This window comes from Haliaeetus leucocephalus, unplaced genomic scaffold, assembly GCF_000737465.1.
Source record: "Haliaeetus leucocephalus isolate CR32 unplaced genomic scaffold, Haliaeetus_leucocephalus-4.0 Scaffold1, whole genome shotgun sequence".
NCBI lineage: Eukaryota > Metazoa > Chordata > Aves > Accipitriformes > Accipitridae > Haliaeetus > Haliaeetus leucocephalus.
The window spans coordinates 3923062-3939192 of NW_010972437.1; the positions used below are offsets into that span (position 1 = coordinate 3923062).

Consider the following 16131-nt stretch of genomic DNA (forward strand, 5'->3'; position numbering starts at 1 on the left):
TTTGCAAAGGTATATGAAATTTATGCAGAGATACTCTTACGTTTCAAACGTTAGTTTTGAAAAAATCCCTTAAAAACTCCAGAGGTTACTGAGCAGCTAGAATTAGCTTGTATTGCAACGTCTTCTCCCTGTATATTGTCTGTTCTGAGTAAATATCTACACGTAGAGGTTTGTTTTTCGTTTTTAACTCCTACCTTTTATACCTTTCAAATATATAAATAGTATTAACAGTTATATTACATTGCCTGGTGTAGTAAACAGAAAGAAACTTTCAAAGTGATATTGCGTGAGGTCTTTGTCAAGGTTACATGAAAAGCCCATGTGAAAAAAGGAAGAAAAAACCCAGCAGCCTTGTTGGTACGGTTATGATTGCGGTTTGAACAGGCGCCTGAAATCAATCCAGCTGCAAGAGTAGCAAAGGTGAGGTCTTGTCTCGGAAATCATTGCATGGAAGTGAAAAGTAAATGCTACTTGGTGTCTCTTTCGACACGATGCCTCAGAACGGGTGGACACTATAGTAGATTGCAGCTTTAGTGCTCATGCCATGGAAGAGTCAGTCAGTATTAGCTCTGCTTTATGTAACGGAGCTGCCAGCTAGGTCGCTGTGAAACCCTTCGACAGGGAGGCGGATGGGTGCGAAGGGCCTCGTGCGCCTGCGGCCCCCCGCGGCAGGGAGGCCGGGAAGCGCCCGCGCCTCGGACGCCGCGCACTGGAGGTGGGCTGCAGCCCCCGGGACCCACGGCTGAAAACACTTCATTTCACCGGCACAAAACGCGTGACACGGAGGAAGCCCAGCTAAAACAGAAACACGGGGGAGGCTGGCGAGAAGGGCGAATGGGAAGTCAGCAACGCAAATCCTCGGTCTGTCAGCAATTTACCTGGACAGGATTGTTGGGATTGTGGCATTTTGTGTCCCAATGTAACTTTACACTTGTGTGCGTGTGCGCGCATGCGCGCGTGTGTTTCACCTCAGTATAAACAAAAAGCAACAAGAAGGAAGCTTATAAATGTTAAGATCTGAAACAGAGAACAGGTAAATAAAATCCACAGTAAAATGTGGTTCATAGTATGAATTCCATACATCAAATCTCAACACATTATCTTTCTTCTCTTTCTATAAAGACCTCGTTAACGGACAAGTCTTCTATGCACTGAATTTCAGTTTTAGTCATTTTGAATCCCATGAAAACTCATCTGTTCACTATGGAAAGGACTGTCTGGAGAGTGGAACATGCTGTATCCTTTTAAGTGTGCATTGTGTTTAAAGTACTTTAACTTTACTAGTTTTCTTTTTAAGGTGCCCTGATTTGTTTTTCCATTTTCTCTCTTTTTTTCCTCTTTTCTTTTTTTGGCAGTGTTGATTTATGTCTTTAAATACATACCTCAAAAATTACCCATCAAGTTGCCAGATAGGAAGCCATATAATAATGAAAAAAAAAAAAAAAGGGATAAACATAGAAAATAAATAGGAATTCAAAAATAGTCACCACACCCTGAGAGCAGACGGCAGTTTATCAAAAAGCCAAAGCAACTCATTGTGAAGTGGTTTTAATACATAAACAAGTCTCATCTTTAAAGAACTCATTTCACAGTCTATACTTTCAGTTTGTAAAGTTCCGTCCCATGCAATTTTAATATATATATATTTTATGTAAATATATATATATACACACAAAGTTGTAAATTTTCCTTCATTGATTTCATAGGACTTTTTCTTCCCATTTACTTGCTAGATGTCCCTTTCATAAGTGCAAGATTAATGAAGGCATAATCCTATGTGATTACAATGATTACTTCAGTCAAACGTAGGAAGTGTAACACTCGAGTGTCTGTGTCAAGGCGATGTCTGATCGGGCAATGCTGAATTCATTCGGTTTGCACATGGATCATGCGCAATGGAAACAAACAAACAAAAAATAAAAGGAGAAAAAAATTAAAAATAAAAACAGAAAATCCTTGGATCAATGTATTGCTTTCCGCACTCCTATCTCACATTATCTCTGGTCGATGTCCGCTGGAGCCGCCTTGCTTTTGTCGGGGTTCTCCTCCTCAGGCTCCACTTTGTACATTTCCTCAGAGCCCTCCTCGCTGTCGTTCTCCTCCGACTCCGTCAGCAGCTCCTCATCCTTGTACTCTGCCACGTCAACCACCGTTCCCAAATGCTCTTTTAGTTTCCCGTGGTGCTTTACGTGGTAACGCTGGTTCTGGAAGAATTTGATGATGGTGTGTTTGGGGAGATCCAGCTGAGCAGAGAGGGTGTGGATGGCTTCCTGATCAGGGTAGAGACCCACATCGTGGATAAAGCTTTGAAGGATACCTAGAGCTTCCAAGGAGATCTTGGTACGGGATCTTGGCTTTTTGGCACAACTGTCCTCAGCGGGTGGAGGAGGAGCCTCTTCTCTAGGTGGGGAATTCTCCTTCGCAGGCTGGGACTGCTGTCTGTGCAGCACCTACAAGATCAAACAGACAGAGACTTCATGTACATGCTGACGGTGCCTGAGATAAGGGCACCTGTACAGGTCTTTACACAGGGTCTACTTTACTTTGGTGAAGAAAAGAAAATCGATATTCATTTTCCACTACCTTTCTCACCTCTAAGACAGCTCTACCAGTAACTACAGACTGAAAGGAGAAAGTGATATAAAAGGTAAATGATGTAAAAGAAACATAAAACCACAAAATAAGTAAGAAATACAAAATGCAAGTAAAAAAAAGAAATATAGAATAGCCAAAATAAAAATTAAGTCAAAAGGTATTACAGTCTCGTGGCCATGATGACCGGCCAGCTGTCCCATCTCAGACAAGTCATTCTCCTGCTTTGCTCCTCTTCTCCCCCCTCCTTGTTTCCTCTCATCTTTTTAGGCTAGAGACTCTCACCGTTTCTACAAGATGCCAAGCACCGCAAAGGCCTAGTCACACATGGGATTGTCAGGTGCTACTTTATCATGAATAATGATTTGGCATTAAAATCCATCACAGCTGCTTTATGGAAGAAAAAAATTAATAATAAAAGCACAGAGATTTGTTAAGATTTCCCTTCTATGAAGAATGACATCGTAGTCAGTTCAGTTGCTTCACAAGAGCTGGCTTTTATGTGTCTCTTGAACAGATTTCTCTGTATTACATCTCTATTAATTTCACTAGTTGAGGAGTTCTGAGTTCAAATAATTATAGCCCTCCATTCTGAGAAACCCTCTGGGCAAACACGCTTCTCAGTCTTGTAACAGATTTTCACCAGCAGTATCTCCTTTTCGGCAAGTTCAAAGAAAGCACATGTAGCTCTTAGTCTTCCTAACAGCCACTTAAAATGACTAAGAAAGGGCCTCGTGCAGCCCTTATTCCAGGGGAAAAAATACCCGCTCGGAATTGTTAGAAATACAGAGGAGCTCCATATGCTTTCTTTAAAACCAAATCTATACAAGAGAGATTACCGGCAAAAATCCCCTACAGGATTGCGGGCTGTATTTGCCCAGAGGTTTCTTCAGATGCAGGGAAATAATTATTAGAACTCAATGCTACAGAGCTAACAAAATCAATATGGATAAATATTTCCTTCCACAAGTAAGAGGGAATTCTGGCACTTCACCCAGGAAGAAGACATCTTTGATGCAAACTGTAACATCCAGAAAATCAACACTACATTAAAGCTCTCTAAAGGGAAAAAAATAAGGATAAATAATGGAAATGTGCTGAGAACTTGCACTGAATTTTACACGTGTACTGAGCCCCCAGTAAAATGCTACACTAGTCAAGTTATTACTGCAAGAGGGAAGTCCGCTGTGGAATATCAGTCTGTTATGCAAATAAATAAAAAGGCTGCGTGCCAAAGAGCCCTTTATCCATTTCTTTCATCAAACGTTGCTGTCATAGTAATTTGTAACATCAGCGACCTCCGGTCACAGTTTCTGAAAAGCACATCGAAGTCCCCAGCCGCTGCCCACCGCACACGTGTGGCCGAGAGCTGAACCTGGAGGAGATGCCATGAAATCGACCCGACCTGCAGCCTGGCCAAGGGATTGCCTTTCCTCCGCCGCACCTGACGGCACTCGGCCGGCCGAGAGGGGCTACACCTCCAGCTGCTGCTCAGCACCGGTCGCAGAGGCAGGACCCGGCGCCACGTCCCCGGTGCCTCGACGAGCAGCGGGTGCGCGTGCGAGGGCGGGCACGTGCGTGTGCAGACACACGACTGCACGTCCCACCGACTGCCGCACCGGTCGCTGCTGCTGCCGCCGCGGAGCGACGCTTGTGACAGTGACGGAAAGTGCCCAAACAAGGAGGCAGCTTCAGGGCAGCTCCACGCTGTCAGCTAAAAGCAGGTGTCACCACCGGTGACAGGCAGGGCTTGCCACACTCCTGGCAGAGCTGCCGGTGGGCAGAAGCGCTGCAAATGATTCTTGGTACCAACAGATTCATCTTCCTCTCAAGCACGTAAATACTCACGGTGTCATAGACGTGGAGCTAACCAAGGAGCTGGGGCACAGGAGAAACTCAAATGGAGATGACAGATATTCTGGTTTATGTTTTATTACATCTCTTGTAATAAAGGAGCATAATGTTCCAATGAACTGAATCGCTCAGCTGCTCTTGAGGATTTCTTTTTTGTCCATGGACTGTTTTCAAAGAGAAGGACTGACGTTTCCAAACAGAGGGGTTACAGTCGAGAGCGGATCTGTACCTACATCGGCACTGAGCACTGAAAGCAGCAGAGCCGGGATCGCCGACACTAGCCGAGGACCCAGCCCCATAAATTTGTCACACAGCCCCTACCTACATTATCTCCCCTCTTGCGCTTCCTGGTCCTGTCCCCTGACACTGTAATGCCCAGAGCAGCCAAATAAAAAAGGGATTTAACACCACAAATAAACTGCCAGGGAATTTACAGACAGCGTCATATGAAAAGCCTCAAGTAGCATTGCTAATCAGAAGCTGAATTCAAGTAGCAGCTAACAGAGATAGAAACACATCCAGAGAGAGTGTGAATTACTCAGTTCATTCTTGTTGGAGTTGGAAGTGGGCTTTTTTTCCCTTTTCAGTTGACAAATAGCATGAGAAACGATCCAGCCTGAGAAATGTTACAAGACTTCCAATCAAATATAATGATGACAAAAATCCAACAATACAGGATCAGCAGCAGTAAAATGTTTAATTTGAAGGAGATGAAGAGATGCCTACAGCATCTATAAAGCAATCAACCAAAGAGAGGGCTGAGAGCAGGAGGGAAAGAATAATTTTACTTAACCCTTCCTTTTCTGGAGTGACCTCTCCATCCTCTCCAGAAGAGAAAACACATAGCCCAGGGGTTATCAGTGTAAAATATTAGAAAAATGTTGTATTTTATTTCACTTGCCATTTTCTTAAGTAATACAAAACCCTAAAGCTACTCTTATAACAGATAAATCTCATTATTTCACTAACTTCGGGGACTTGCTCTGGATTTCCAGCAGCATTAACAAAGGATTTCAGCGATGCAACATTTTTCAGTGACACATTACCCATATACAGAGAGATTGATAAATGCACAGAATTTCCTTCAGGTTTAAGCTGTCATCACTTTTGTATTTCCTTCCGATAATACGGCCTATTTAATACAAAAGAGCATGCTTTTCTATGGGAAACAGATCAACTGTTGAGGCACATGATACAATATGAGATCTAAATTACCTTTTTGTTAAGTATTTGCTTTGAACTACATTTGTAAAACACGTTGGTCAATTTGGGCAATTTGCTTACTTCATGTCCGGCTCCGCATGCGCAGCCTCAGAGAGGAAACTAACCATTTTTGGCAGTTCCAGATTTTCAGATTTTGGGTCATTATTATGCTCTTAAATCTGCAGGTAAAATTTCCACCGGCTTCACACACTGTTGTGCACACCCTGCCATAACACTGCGGTTTTTGGGTCAGTGCTGCTCTGCTTCTGTACTGTAAAGAAGGAAACCCCAGTGATCTTCCGTGATTAAGTACAGGCTGCAGTGCATTTTCCAGTGCAGATAAACCCCCCAAATGATGGTCTGACCTACCACAAAACACCACACGTAGTATGGTGGGCTTCAGAGAGAAGGGATAAAAATGATGGCCACGCTCAGCTTTCCTTTTCCCGAGAAAACTGGTGCTGGGCTCGGAAGGGTGCCCCTCCCGGCGTAGGTGCACCGTGCCCCCCATTCCCACTCCCCTCTCCTTCCTCCGTGCCCTTCCCTACCACTCCCCGGCCACAGGCAGGGCAGCCTCCTCCTCCTCCACAGCCACCACCATCTGCAGCTGACTTCCCTTCCCCTCCCTCCCTCCTCACTGACTGCCCATCTACTTTCAAATCAAATGTGAAGATATAGATTTCCTTCCATGCCCACAGGACTTATTTCTTCCATCCCTTCAAGAGATTTCATTTTTAAACTCTACAGGCATGGTTGCCTTCTCAGCGTTTCAGAACAGAGCAGTTTTGGAAGATGCTGCTTTATGAAGGTTCATCCAGGTAGACTTTAACCTCACAAACTCACTTTTCCAAACAAATTAACCAGCCCTGGTAGAAAACTTGCAAGAAAACAACTATGATGGAAGTTGACTTTTAAAGATAGAGTGATTGGTCTTGAATCGCACTGTACTACAAACATGATTTGAAGGCCACAATGAAAACCAGCTGGAAGCCATGTGTAAAATATAATAGTACATGCCTACAGGGAAGGAAGTGAGATATTGAATGATTAAGTTTAGGAGAGTATATAATGTAGTGTATCATTACAGAGTGATCAGGATTACTTGTAATAAGCTAAGGGTTTGTGGTCTTTCTAAAACCTAAAGCCAAGAATTATTGGGGGGGAGGGATCACTGCATTGTTTTACATGTATCTGCTCCCCACATCTCGGGACGCTCCCACAGGAGAAACCTGACTTTGGCAGACAGATGCGTTCCCACCGAAAAGAGAGGTGAGCGAACCTAAACTGAATGATGAACATCAGGTAATTGCAGTCTGTGTCTGCACTGTATTTAATTTTGGCTGGATTCACTACCCCACTGATGTTCGTTTCCATTTCCACCCACTTTCTAGCTAGAACTAGACACATGAAAATGGTGTGTCGCTAAGGGGAGCCAAGCAGGATGCTTGAGCAGGATACACACATGCACTCAGGCACCAACTGCAGCGAGGCACTGGCTGACCACACTCGCTCCATGAAATGCCACCTTTCGTTGCCTGAAGAGCTGTTGGAGCAGATTAGAAACAGGAACTGCCTTTCTACACAAAAACCCTAAGCTCTTTCGTTTCATCATGTGGTTCTGCTCTTCCCTTTGCAGACAGCATTAGTCACGTGCGCTCCCTTCCAGCTGGTTTTGCTGAGATGATGAGGTGCCCCTTACCACAAGAAACACCAAAAATGTTACATTCTTGGAAGACAAGACTGTGCATTTGCAACAGAGAACCTGCCCTTGTCGAGCAGACACCACCTTCCTCTGTGCACAGACAGAGTGAGCACCGACAGATACCTCAAGCAGCGTGTGCTGGCCAGTACCAATTCTCATAACCCAAACCCACAAGGAGCAAAGTTGAATGGACTGGCCTTCTCTTCGCCAGGGGATGTTTAGATTGGATATTAGGAAAAATTTCTTCACTGAAAGGGTCGTCGAGCATTGAAACAGGCTGCCCAGGGAAGTGGTGGAGTCACCGTCCCTGGAGGTATTTAAAAGATGTATAGATGTGGTGCTTAATGGTTTACTGGTGGACTTGGCAGTGTTAGGTTTATGGTTGGACTCTATGATCTCAAAGGTCTTTTCCAACCTAAATGATTCTATGATTCTATTCTCCACAGTAGGAAGGGGTCTCAGCTTTTAGCTTTCTTTCACATTTACATTGCTCTCGTAGCCATCCGTAACACTGCATCGCACCAAGGACTTTTATGCCAAAGAGAGCAAGTTTTTAGCCTGCTTAAGGAGCCCAAAATAAAAGCCAGAGAGAATGCACACACATTACAAAATGTAGGTTCAGTACCTGTGTTTGGTACATCTAACACCGGTCATCTATTACATCCCTTACAAGCATTGAAGGCTAGTCAGCAGGATTTGCCACCAGTTTGACTCAGTGCAAAAACGGACTCACTAGGTACTTCACGTAAGCAAGCCTGTTGGAAAAGCTCCTTCTCAATGACTAGCTGAAGTCAAAGGGAGGGTGGAGGACAAGCCTAAACACAGTGTTCAGCTGCATTTTACTGAGACCTGTAGCTGGAATTTGCAACACTTCGTAGCTGCAAGCCGAGAGCTCCCAGGCAGTGCCTAGCTATCCTGTTAAGAGTTTACTTGAGAGACAATCTCCATCACCTTGCAAAGAAGTCTTATACCTAGAAGGAGGCACTGTCCCTCTTAGCAGATCTTACAGGAATAATCTGCGAGCGATTATCTATGCAAACAAACAGCCTTATGCTCCCTACCCCCATTCCCTCTTTCTTCATATACAGAAACATGCAAGAAGAGAATAGAGCAAGCTGCTGCCATAAACAGGCTTGCACCCTGACAGCCTCCCAGTCCGGGGCTCGCAGGGCTAAGAGCATTAATTAGACACAATCACTGTGCCAAGACACTTTACAGGTTTCCTAGGAATGTCTGTACAAGAAACTGTAGCAGAAGTTACAATTTGCACCTGTGTTCCTTTTTTTCCTCTTAAAAATGTAGTTGTTAGACTACTCTTTTTTTTTTTCCCCTTGCAAAAATACATTCATTTGGGTAAACACTGCAGCACTAGTCGCAGCTCCAAATGAAGTATTTTCTTTGGGTTCATTCTCACAGTGGTGATTTCACACCTTGACACCATAAAGCTGTGTTAAAGACTGTGGTTTAGTTTCCTTGCTTTTCTTGGATTATACAGTATCCTAAGGTCAAAACTCAGGAAAATCCAAAACTGTTATTAAAAAAGAAAAAGTATCTATGAAGTGATGACAAATTGCAGACTACAGGTGTTAGATTACATTTTGACTCCAGGCAGGTTTAATATACTTTAGTTTCCTTTTACAATTGCCCTTAGCAGGTACTGTTATCGGTAAGGGATTTAAAAAAATATATGGTACTCAATAAAAGAAGACTGTGTCAAAAGAAATCAATATGAGCATGCAAAATGGTAGGAAGTCTGACATGGATAAATATGTTCACTTTCATCTAACTTCAGCCTGAGCTTCTTTTAATTTTGTAGCTCAAATGCTAGCCACACATCCTGTGCGTTTTCCAATGCAGCTTAGTAATTGCTTCACATGAGTAAACACCATTATTAGAGATAATTATAATACATGTTTGTGATACGATGTACCCCATCTCATGCATGCCGGATCATACCAGCCAACCAGAGCTGGTGGCTACAACAACTTGTAACCCAGCAGCCCTGGGTCCTAGTCAGCTGCAAAGACAAAGCAGTCACGCAGTAAAAAAATGCCCCAAATATTCCGGCCTTTCCCATCACCCTTCATCTGCTACTGACCACCACCATAGCCAGAATATTGGATCACACAAACCCTGTGTCCTGAATCTCTCAGGTCTGAGGTACGAGTCACTCTCTGAGCCACGCAAAAGGGGAGTCAGAGAGAACTGTGAGGAGAGAAATGAGTTCCACAGGGAACCCAAAGTCAAAGGCAAGTTTGGTTTCCAGGCTGGAATGTGAGCTGGTTGAAGCGATTCATTTCAACATCTTTGGAGCACACTTGCCACATGCTTCCCTTTGCTCTAAGGCGGTCGCCTTGCTTAAGGGCAGGAAATAAGACAGTGATCTGAAAACATGGCAAGACACTGAACAAACACCCAGACTCTGAAATAGCGGCCCCATCCTGCAATTCTTCTTCAGGACCAAACTGTCAAAAATGGTCAAAAAGGTGACAAAAAAGACAACAGGAAGAAAAACAAATAGCAAAAAATTACAGAACTTTCAGTTGTGCATTGCTTTTGCCATCCCACGCAAAGTGATAAGCAGAAGCATTAGCAAAACGCAATTAATCTTGACTTGAAGGCAGGGGGAAGGTGTCTCGTCTCCCTTCCCCCCCCCGCCCCTCCCGGCACACACTGCTCCCATTAATGCTAACAGGAGCTTAGCATGCATCAAAGAGCAAATACACCACAAAACATTTTTAAGAGCTATCATCACTGGAGATAAAATATAAATTACAGCCTGATTACACTGTGCTGCCAAGAGGCTACATGTGCAGCGTAGTTTGCAGTGACAGCTGGAGATGACCAGATAACTTTTGGACAGGTCTAAGGTTACTGTAAAACATCTGTGTGGAGGAGTCATTCCTTGTCTTTGCTTTCCTTTCAAGAATCCATGGCACTGCTGTCTGCACAGTTGTTTGAAGAATGTTTACAAATCAGCTTGACAAAGAGAAAAAAAAATTCTGCCATCACTTGACCACAATCATGATCTTATTCTTCAGTAATGCGTGGTTTATTTCCCTTTCCTGATCTCTGTTAATAGACAGCACGTGCCTACACAATAGCCACTATTTTGTCTGTATAATGTTAAAAAAATAAATCACAAAACTCTGACAATGCAGAGCAGTGTCCCGGTGTTTCCTGGGGTAACTGCTCTCCCTTGAACGCTAACTCAAATCTTCCCACAAAAGCACAGGCACAACTTTCATTGCTGTGCAAGTGCCTGAGAACTGGCTGATTTTATGGGGCAGCATAAATGAGCTCATGCTGATGAACGTTAGTGGATTAGCTCTGAACCTCCCATCTTCGGCTGGTTTGAGCCAGATTCTTAGGTTTACTGCATCGTAACTGTGGCCAGCAGTGGATATCCCTTTCTCAAATACCTAGCTGCAGCCTGCGAGGGTTGTCAACAACTACTCTTCAGCCCGCAGGTGGAGCCGGCACGTACCTACTGTATAAATACGCAAGAGGCCAGATTCATTCCGGCTTCTGCTGGCACAAACCAGGGTGCTGGTGACAGAGAGGCCGATGCAGCCAGGAAGCGTTGCACAACGCCGCTGCAGACTCTCTCCTGAAGGCATCGGTGATGGATGGCTCCATTGTCTGGGGATGGGGCACGGCCAGCACGGCTGGCATGGGGGCTGGCTTGCTGCATCCCCCGGCAGGCAGGCAGGACTCTGCTGGCCTCGAAGAAGCCATGCAAGCCTCTCCTGCCTGTTACCTGCGGTAGTGTGCTGGTTTTGGCTGGGGTAGAGTTCATTTTCTTCATAGTAGCTAGGATGGGGCTGTGTTTTGGATTTGTGCTGAAAACAGTGTTGATAACATAGGGATGTTTTTGTTACTGCTGAGCAGTGCTCACACAGAGCCAAGGCCTCTTCTGCTTCTCACCCCACCCCACCAGCGAGTAGGCTGGGGAGACACAAGAATTTGGGAGGGGACCTGGCTGGGACAGCTGACCCCAACTGACCAGGGGGATATCCCAGACCATACGGCATCATGCTCAGCGTATAAAGCTGGGAGAAGAAGAAGGAAGGGGGGGACCTTTGGAGTGATGGCGTTTGTCTTCCCAAGTAACTGTTACATGTGATGGAGCCCTGCTTTCCTGGAGATGGCTGAACACCTGCCTGCCCATGGGAAGTGGTGAATGAATTCCTTGTTTTGCTTTGCTTGCGTGCGCAGCTTTTGCTTTACCTATTAAACTGTCTTTACCCCAACCCACGAGTTTTCTCACTTTTACTCTTCTGATTCTCTCCCCCGTCCCACCGGGGGGAAGTGAGCGAGAGGCTGTGTGGGGCTTAGTTGCCGGCTGGGGTTAAACTATGACAGGTAGCAAGGCAGCCTTCCCCACAAGGGAAAAAGAAACAGCCATGTAAAGGCTCACCCTGCCCTTATGTATGGTGATGCTAACTGGAGTCCCACTCAAGCTGGACTTTCAACATCTGTGCACATGTCGAGGGCCACAAAACCTTCCAGTTAACACTTACCTTCTTCAAAATGAGACCATGAGCTTTGTGGGCCTCCAACTGGCCTCTCTGTGCTTTCTCTTGCAGCCCTAGCAAGGCTCTCCAGGGTGCTATGGCGTGCAGAGCCCTGCTCGGCAGTTTCCAAATAGAGTCTGAGCTTGGCTGTGGCTGGAGGGAGGGTCTGTCAAAGATTTCAGATCAGTTCTGAGTTTCCCCATCCCAACCCTGCTAATCCTAATGAGGAGCTGGCAGAATGCCACAGGAACCAAGGAAGCAACAAAAGGCTTTCTGGTTTGCTTTTCTGCAGACAAAATACTTCTGGTATCCTCTACACTTTCTTGTTTAATTAACACTACACATGTTCTCCTTTTCTTTCGAAAATCAGAAGAGTATTTGTGGGGAGTGTGAGCAAGATCTTCCCTGACAAGCCCCAACCTAGAGCCATGCTTAAGGTCAAGCTCTAAACCCCTAACTATGGTGGCACGAATGGCGCCACTGTAATCATGTTGTTTTCCAGTTACTCAGATCAGGAGTAGGCATTGCATTATTTCAGGAAGGATATGTTTGGATTAGACACTGGCTTCTGCTGGGGGTTGGGGGGGGTAATTATTTGTCCCATCGAACTGTTTTAGGTCCTTACAGATGGCTATTTGGGGTTCCAGGAATACCCAACTGTACTGCTAATTTTTACAATGGGGGCAGTTAGAAGTCAGGAGAACCTGACTGTTATGGTTAGTGAAAATAGTAGATTTGTGCTGATAAAACACTACTCAGCATGTTTTTTGCTTTCTAGATGTAACCATCAATGCACTTAATAACAGGACTGGAGCAAACTATACTGTGTGAATCAAACACATAAAAGTATAAATATTCCTTTTTTTAGAAAGCAAGTCTTAAAAAGTGCATTATAATCAACTACCATGGTAAAAGCAAAATATCCAGCATTACCACACACACAACTGGCATAATGAGCTTTATTATACCCTTCGCTTGAAACTGGGTAAATAAAAATCAAATGACCAAAGTACAGTCTCCCGCACAGATTAGGGCACTGAGGACAGGAGGAGGCGTCAGACAATTACATCTAAAATCCTTTGTCTTCCCGATTATACTCTGGAAAAGGTGGGCACATCCGGAAGACTGAGGCACCTATGCTGGTGTTACTGCTCTCTGTGTCTCACTACTCTGACCTGTACCTGTTTTACACATTCTGGATGCTGGAAGAAAAAGGCTTTACAGAAAGTAAACAGCACCTCCAGTTTATATTGACAGTACTAGAAAATATGCAGCTGGGGGAAAAAAAGGTATTTTGTTCATTTTTTAAAAAATGGTTTAATATATGGCCGGTGAGGCAGTATTAGGACAAAGCAGAGGATGACGCTGTTACGGCCCTGGGATCCATCCCTGGCTTTGCTGCTGCCTGCTGTGGGGAGCTCCGTGGACCGCTCAGCCCGTGGCTGGCTACACACACATTATCGCAGGGGTAAGCTCACACTTAACACAAGCCTGCAGCTGCTGTAGATCTGTGTGCAAGGAGCCCCAGGCTTTTGCTAGAAATGCAAAACACCGTTCTTTGCTTCATTAAGATTAGAATTGTGTGGCATTTTTCAGTCAAAAATCTTTCCTTCAGTCAAAAATGTTGACTGAGTGACATCAAAGTATTGCCTAAATAAAGTCTACTTTGCCAAGCTGTTTGCCTGGGGCAGCGGCGGGGGGGGTGGGGGTGGGTATTCTGAAAAAGTTCAAGCAGTTGTTTAGGCATTTTTCATGAAACAGCATATTCCGGTTGCTTTTATTCAGAACAACTTTTGCTTTTCTAATTCTTCCTATTTTCCTTTAAAGCATTATGTTGCTCTAAACTGCCGCAAACCTTTTTTTTTTTCCAATTTTAACTGAAAATAATAATTTAAAAAGCACCAATATAGTTTTTTTCTTTCAGTATTTCAGAAATGTCAGCAACCCCTTAAACTCAGCTCAAGCACTTCTATAGCTCTAGGCTGTACCACCCAAGGAACAGAAGCTCACAGCCATCTATCTACCCACTTACCTCCTTCACTGTCATATTTACAAAGGGCTGTACTGATGGGAGCTCTGAAAGAATGAAATGTAATGCAGTTTATAAAAGGAGCTGGACGTGAATCTTTCCTATCTCAAAATCCAATAAAGCTTATGATTTTTATTGCATCTGGGAGTCCTTTGGTCTATGTAATACTGATTAACAGCTTGGCCAGTAAGTTTGATAAAACCAGAAAGTACTTTCGAATATTTTCTGGCCAGAGACACCTGGGAGTGAAGCCTGCATGTTACAGCTGATGGCCCCAGGGGCACACATGTACCCCGGGATTTCTTCCTTGGTTCTGTTCCATCTTGCCATGGTTTTGTTCCATTCTCTCCAGAAAGAAGGACTCCAAGCCTCTCTTATCCTTGAATCTTCCCAGAAAGGAGGCATCATTTCAAACTATTCCCCCTCACCTTTCCAACATGCATGACCCCCCAAAATTTACAGCCTGCTTCAGTCAGGGCTCTGGACTGGACTTCAATGGATCCCAAACACAGCAACGCAGCATTCTTACTCTTGATCTCATTTAAACAAGGGAACACCAGGAATAACATTACTCCAAGACAGCAGTGCTTCCCCGGTGCTAATCAGGCCATTAAAAAGCCATAAGCAGTTTGACGCAGAGGGACAAAGACAACCACAGAAATGAATCAAAACCAGGGAAAAATTAGAGATTAAAAGTAATAATACTCCTTTCAGCAAACCACAGTCTGAATGCATGATAAGTGGCTAAAAGACACAATAACTGCAAGTTCTAGAGACAAAAAAATGTCTCCTGACTGAATGAAATGTAAATTAAACTCGCCCTGGTACAGAAGCACCTCCTTCACAGGGCAGTACTCGCTGCCACTGGGAAACACAGACCTGTCTGCTGCAAATGAGGGCTGCCACAGCTGACCCTCCCTGATCTCGCTTAAGGAAAACACACACACTCAAAGTCAACAGTTGGAGGGAAAGGAAGAAAAACCCAGACGCGGCAGACTTGCTAGAAGAGATTTCACTGGAGGTTCCCTCCTCAGATAAGCAGATGGTTTCCAGTTAGTCAGGGTCAGGGACTGCCCGTGTGGTTTCCTGCCTGCTTGCCTTTGTAGCTTATCTAGATCTCATCAAGATACGCAGTCTGAAAAAATTAGAATGGCTAAGTACAGAAATTAGGGAAACTGAATACAAACGAGCCTTGGTTTGCACTTGCGCGGGCAAGCGGGGGAATCTGTGCCCGCGGGTGGGGTGAACGCAGCCACGCTGACCCCTCTGCCGGGGCAGCCAGGTCCCGCTGGGCACTTCTCATCAGCAAAGGCCGGGTCAGGTCTCGTCAATGCCGCGTTGCCTGCGCAGGCACCAAAGCCGTGCCTAACTGTATCCAAAACACTCTGGAAAACAGCTCAGCTGCTTTGAAAATAGCCCTGACACCAGTTTACAACCCTGCCTGCTTTAACGGTGGTGTCGGTGCCCACCGGCAGGCCAGCTCCACGGCGTATCCCTGTCCACGGTCACAGCCCTCCGACACGCAGTGCACGTCTACTTGTTTTGCAAAGCTCCAGGCAGAGCCTGGCTTTTGCAATGCTGTGCATGGGAGCAAAGCAAAAATCCGACCGGGAACGTATGCACAAGCTACCACGTGGAAAGGGCATTCTCAAATTAAACCCTGAAACCCAGATGAGATCTGAGTGAAGGACAGTTTCACTTAGAAGAAATCTCTGAGGTCAACCAGCAATTAACTGAAAGGTTCTGATTGAATACGCTATTGACTGCGCTCACATCAGACAGCTTCCTGTTTATTATACCTTATGGGCTGTCTAGGTGCCAAGACATTAAACTGTCAATAATCTATTAATACTAAACAGCTCCTCCCTCCTTACTCCCCCATGCAAATACTCTTAGGCTAAGAAACTGCACTAAAAAGATGGAAAATTTTGAAGTGAGATGGAAATGAGCTTCTTGGGGTATTTCTTTGCTTGGTTCCAGCTGAAAGTACAGCAACATTCATAAACAATATAACACACAGTCTATAACTACATGGAAAAAATTGTGTTAAAAAAAATGAGACATGATTGAGACCATATCCTGAAATCTGGCTTTCTTTTCCAAGCCATCTTTAAACAGTCTAAGTTAAATTTAATTAACAATTTACAACAAGGAGAGAGAAGTTATTTAAAGAGAGGCCTACAGGTCCTTAACATTCAGTGTCTGGGAAACAGTTGTATATAAAAAAAAAGTTT

General features: G+C 44.6%; 1 protein-coding gene across 1 annotated transcript in view; it reads right to left on the reverse strand.

Moving 5' to 3' along the window:
* Positions 1–1343: 1343 nt before the first annotated feature.
* The window catches only part of SATB2 (SATB homeobox 2), a 112069-nt gene continuing 97281 nt past the window's right edge, over positions 1344–16131 (reverse strand). Inside the window, exon 9 of the mRNA XM_010564396.1 lies at positions 1344–2450. Coding sequence (XP_010562698.1) covers positions 1995–2450 — 456 coding nt within the window. The 3' untranslated portion in view covers positions 1344–1994. The remainder of the gene's footprint in view (positions 2451–16131) is intronic.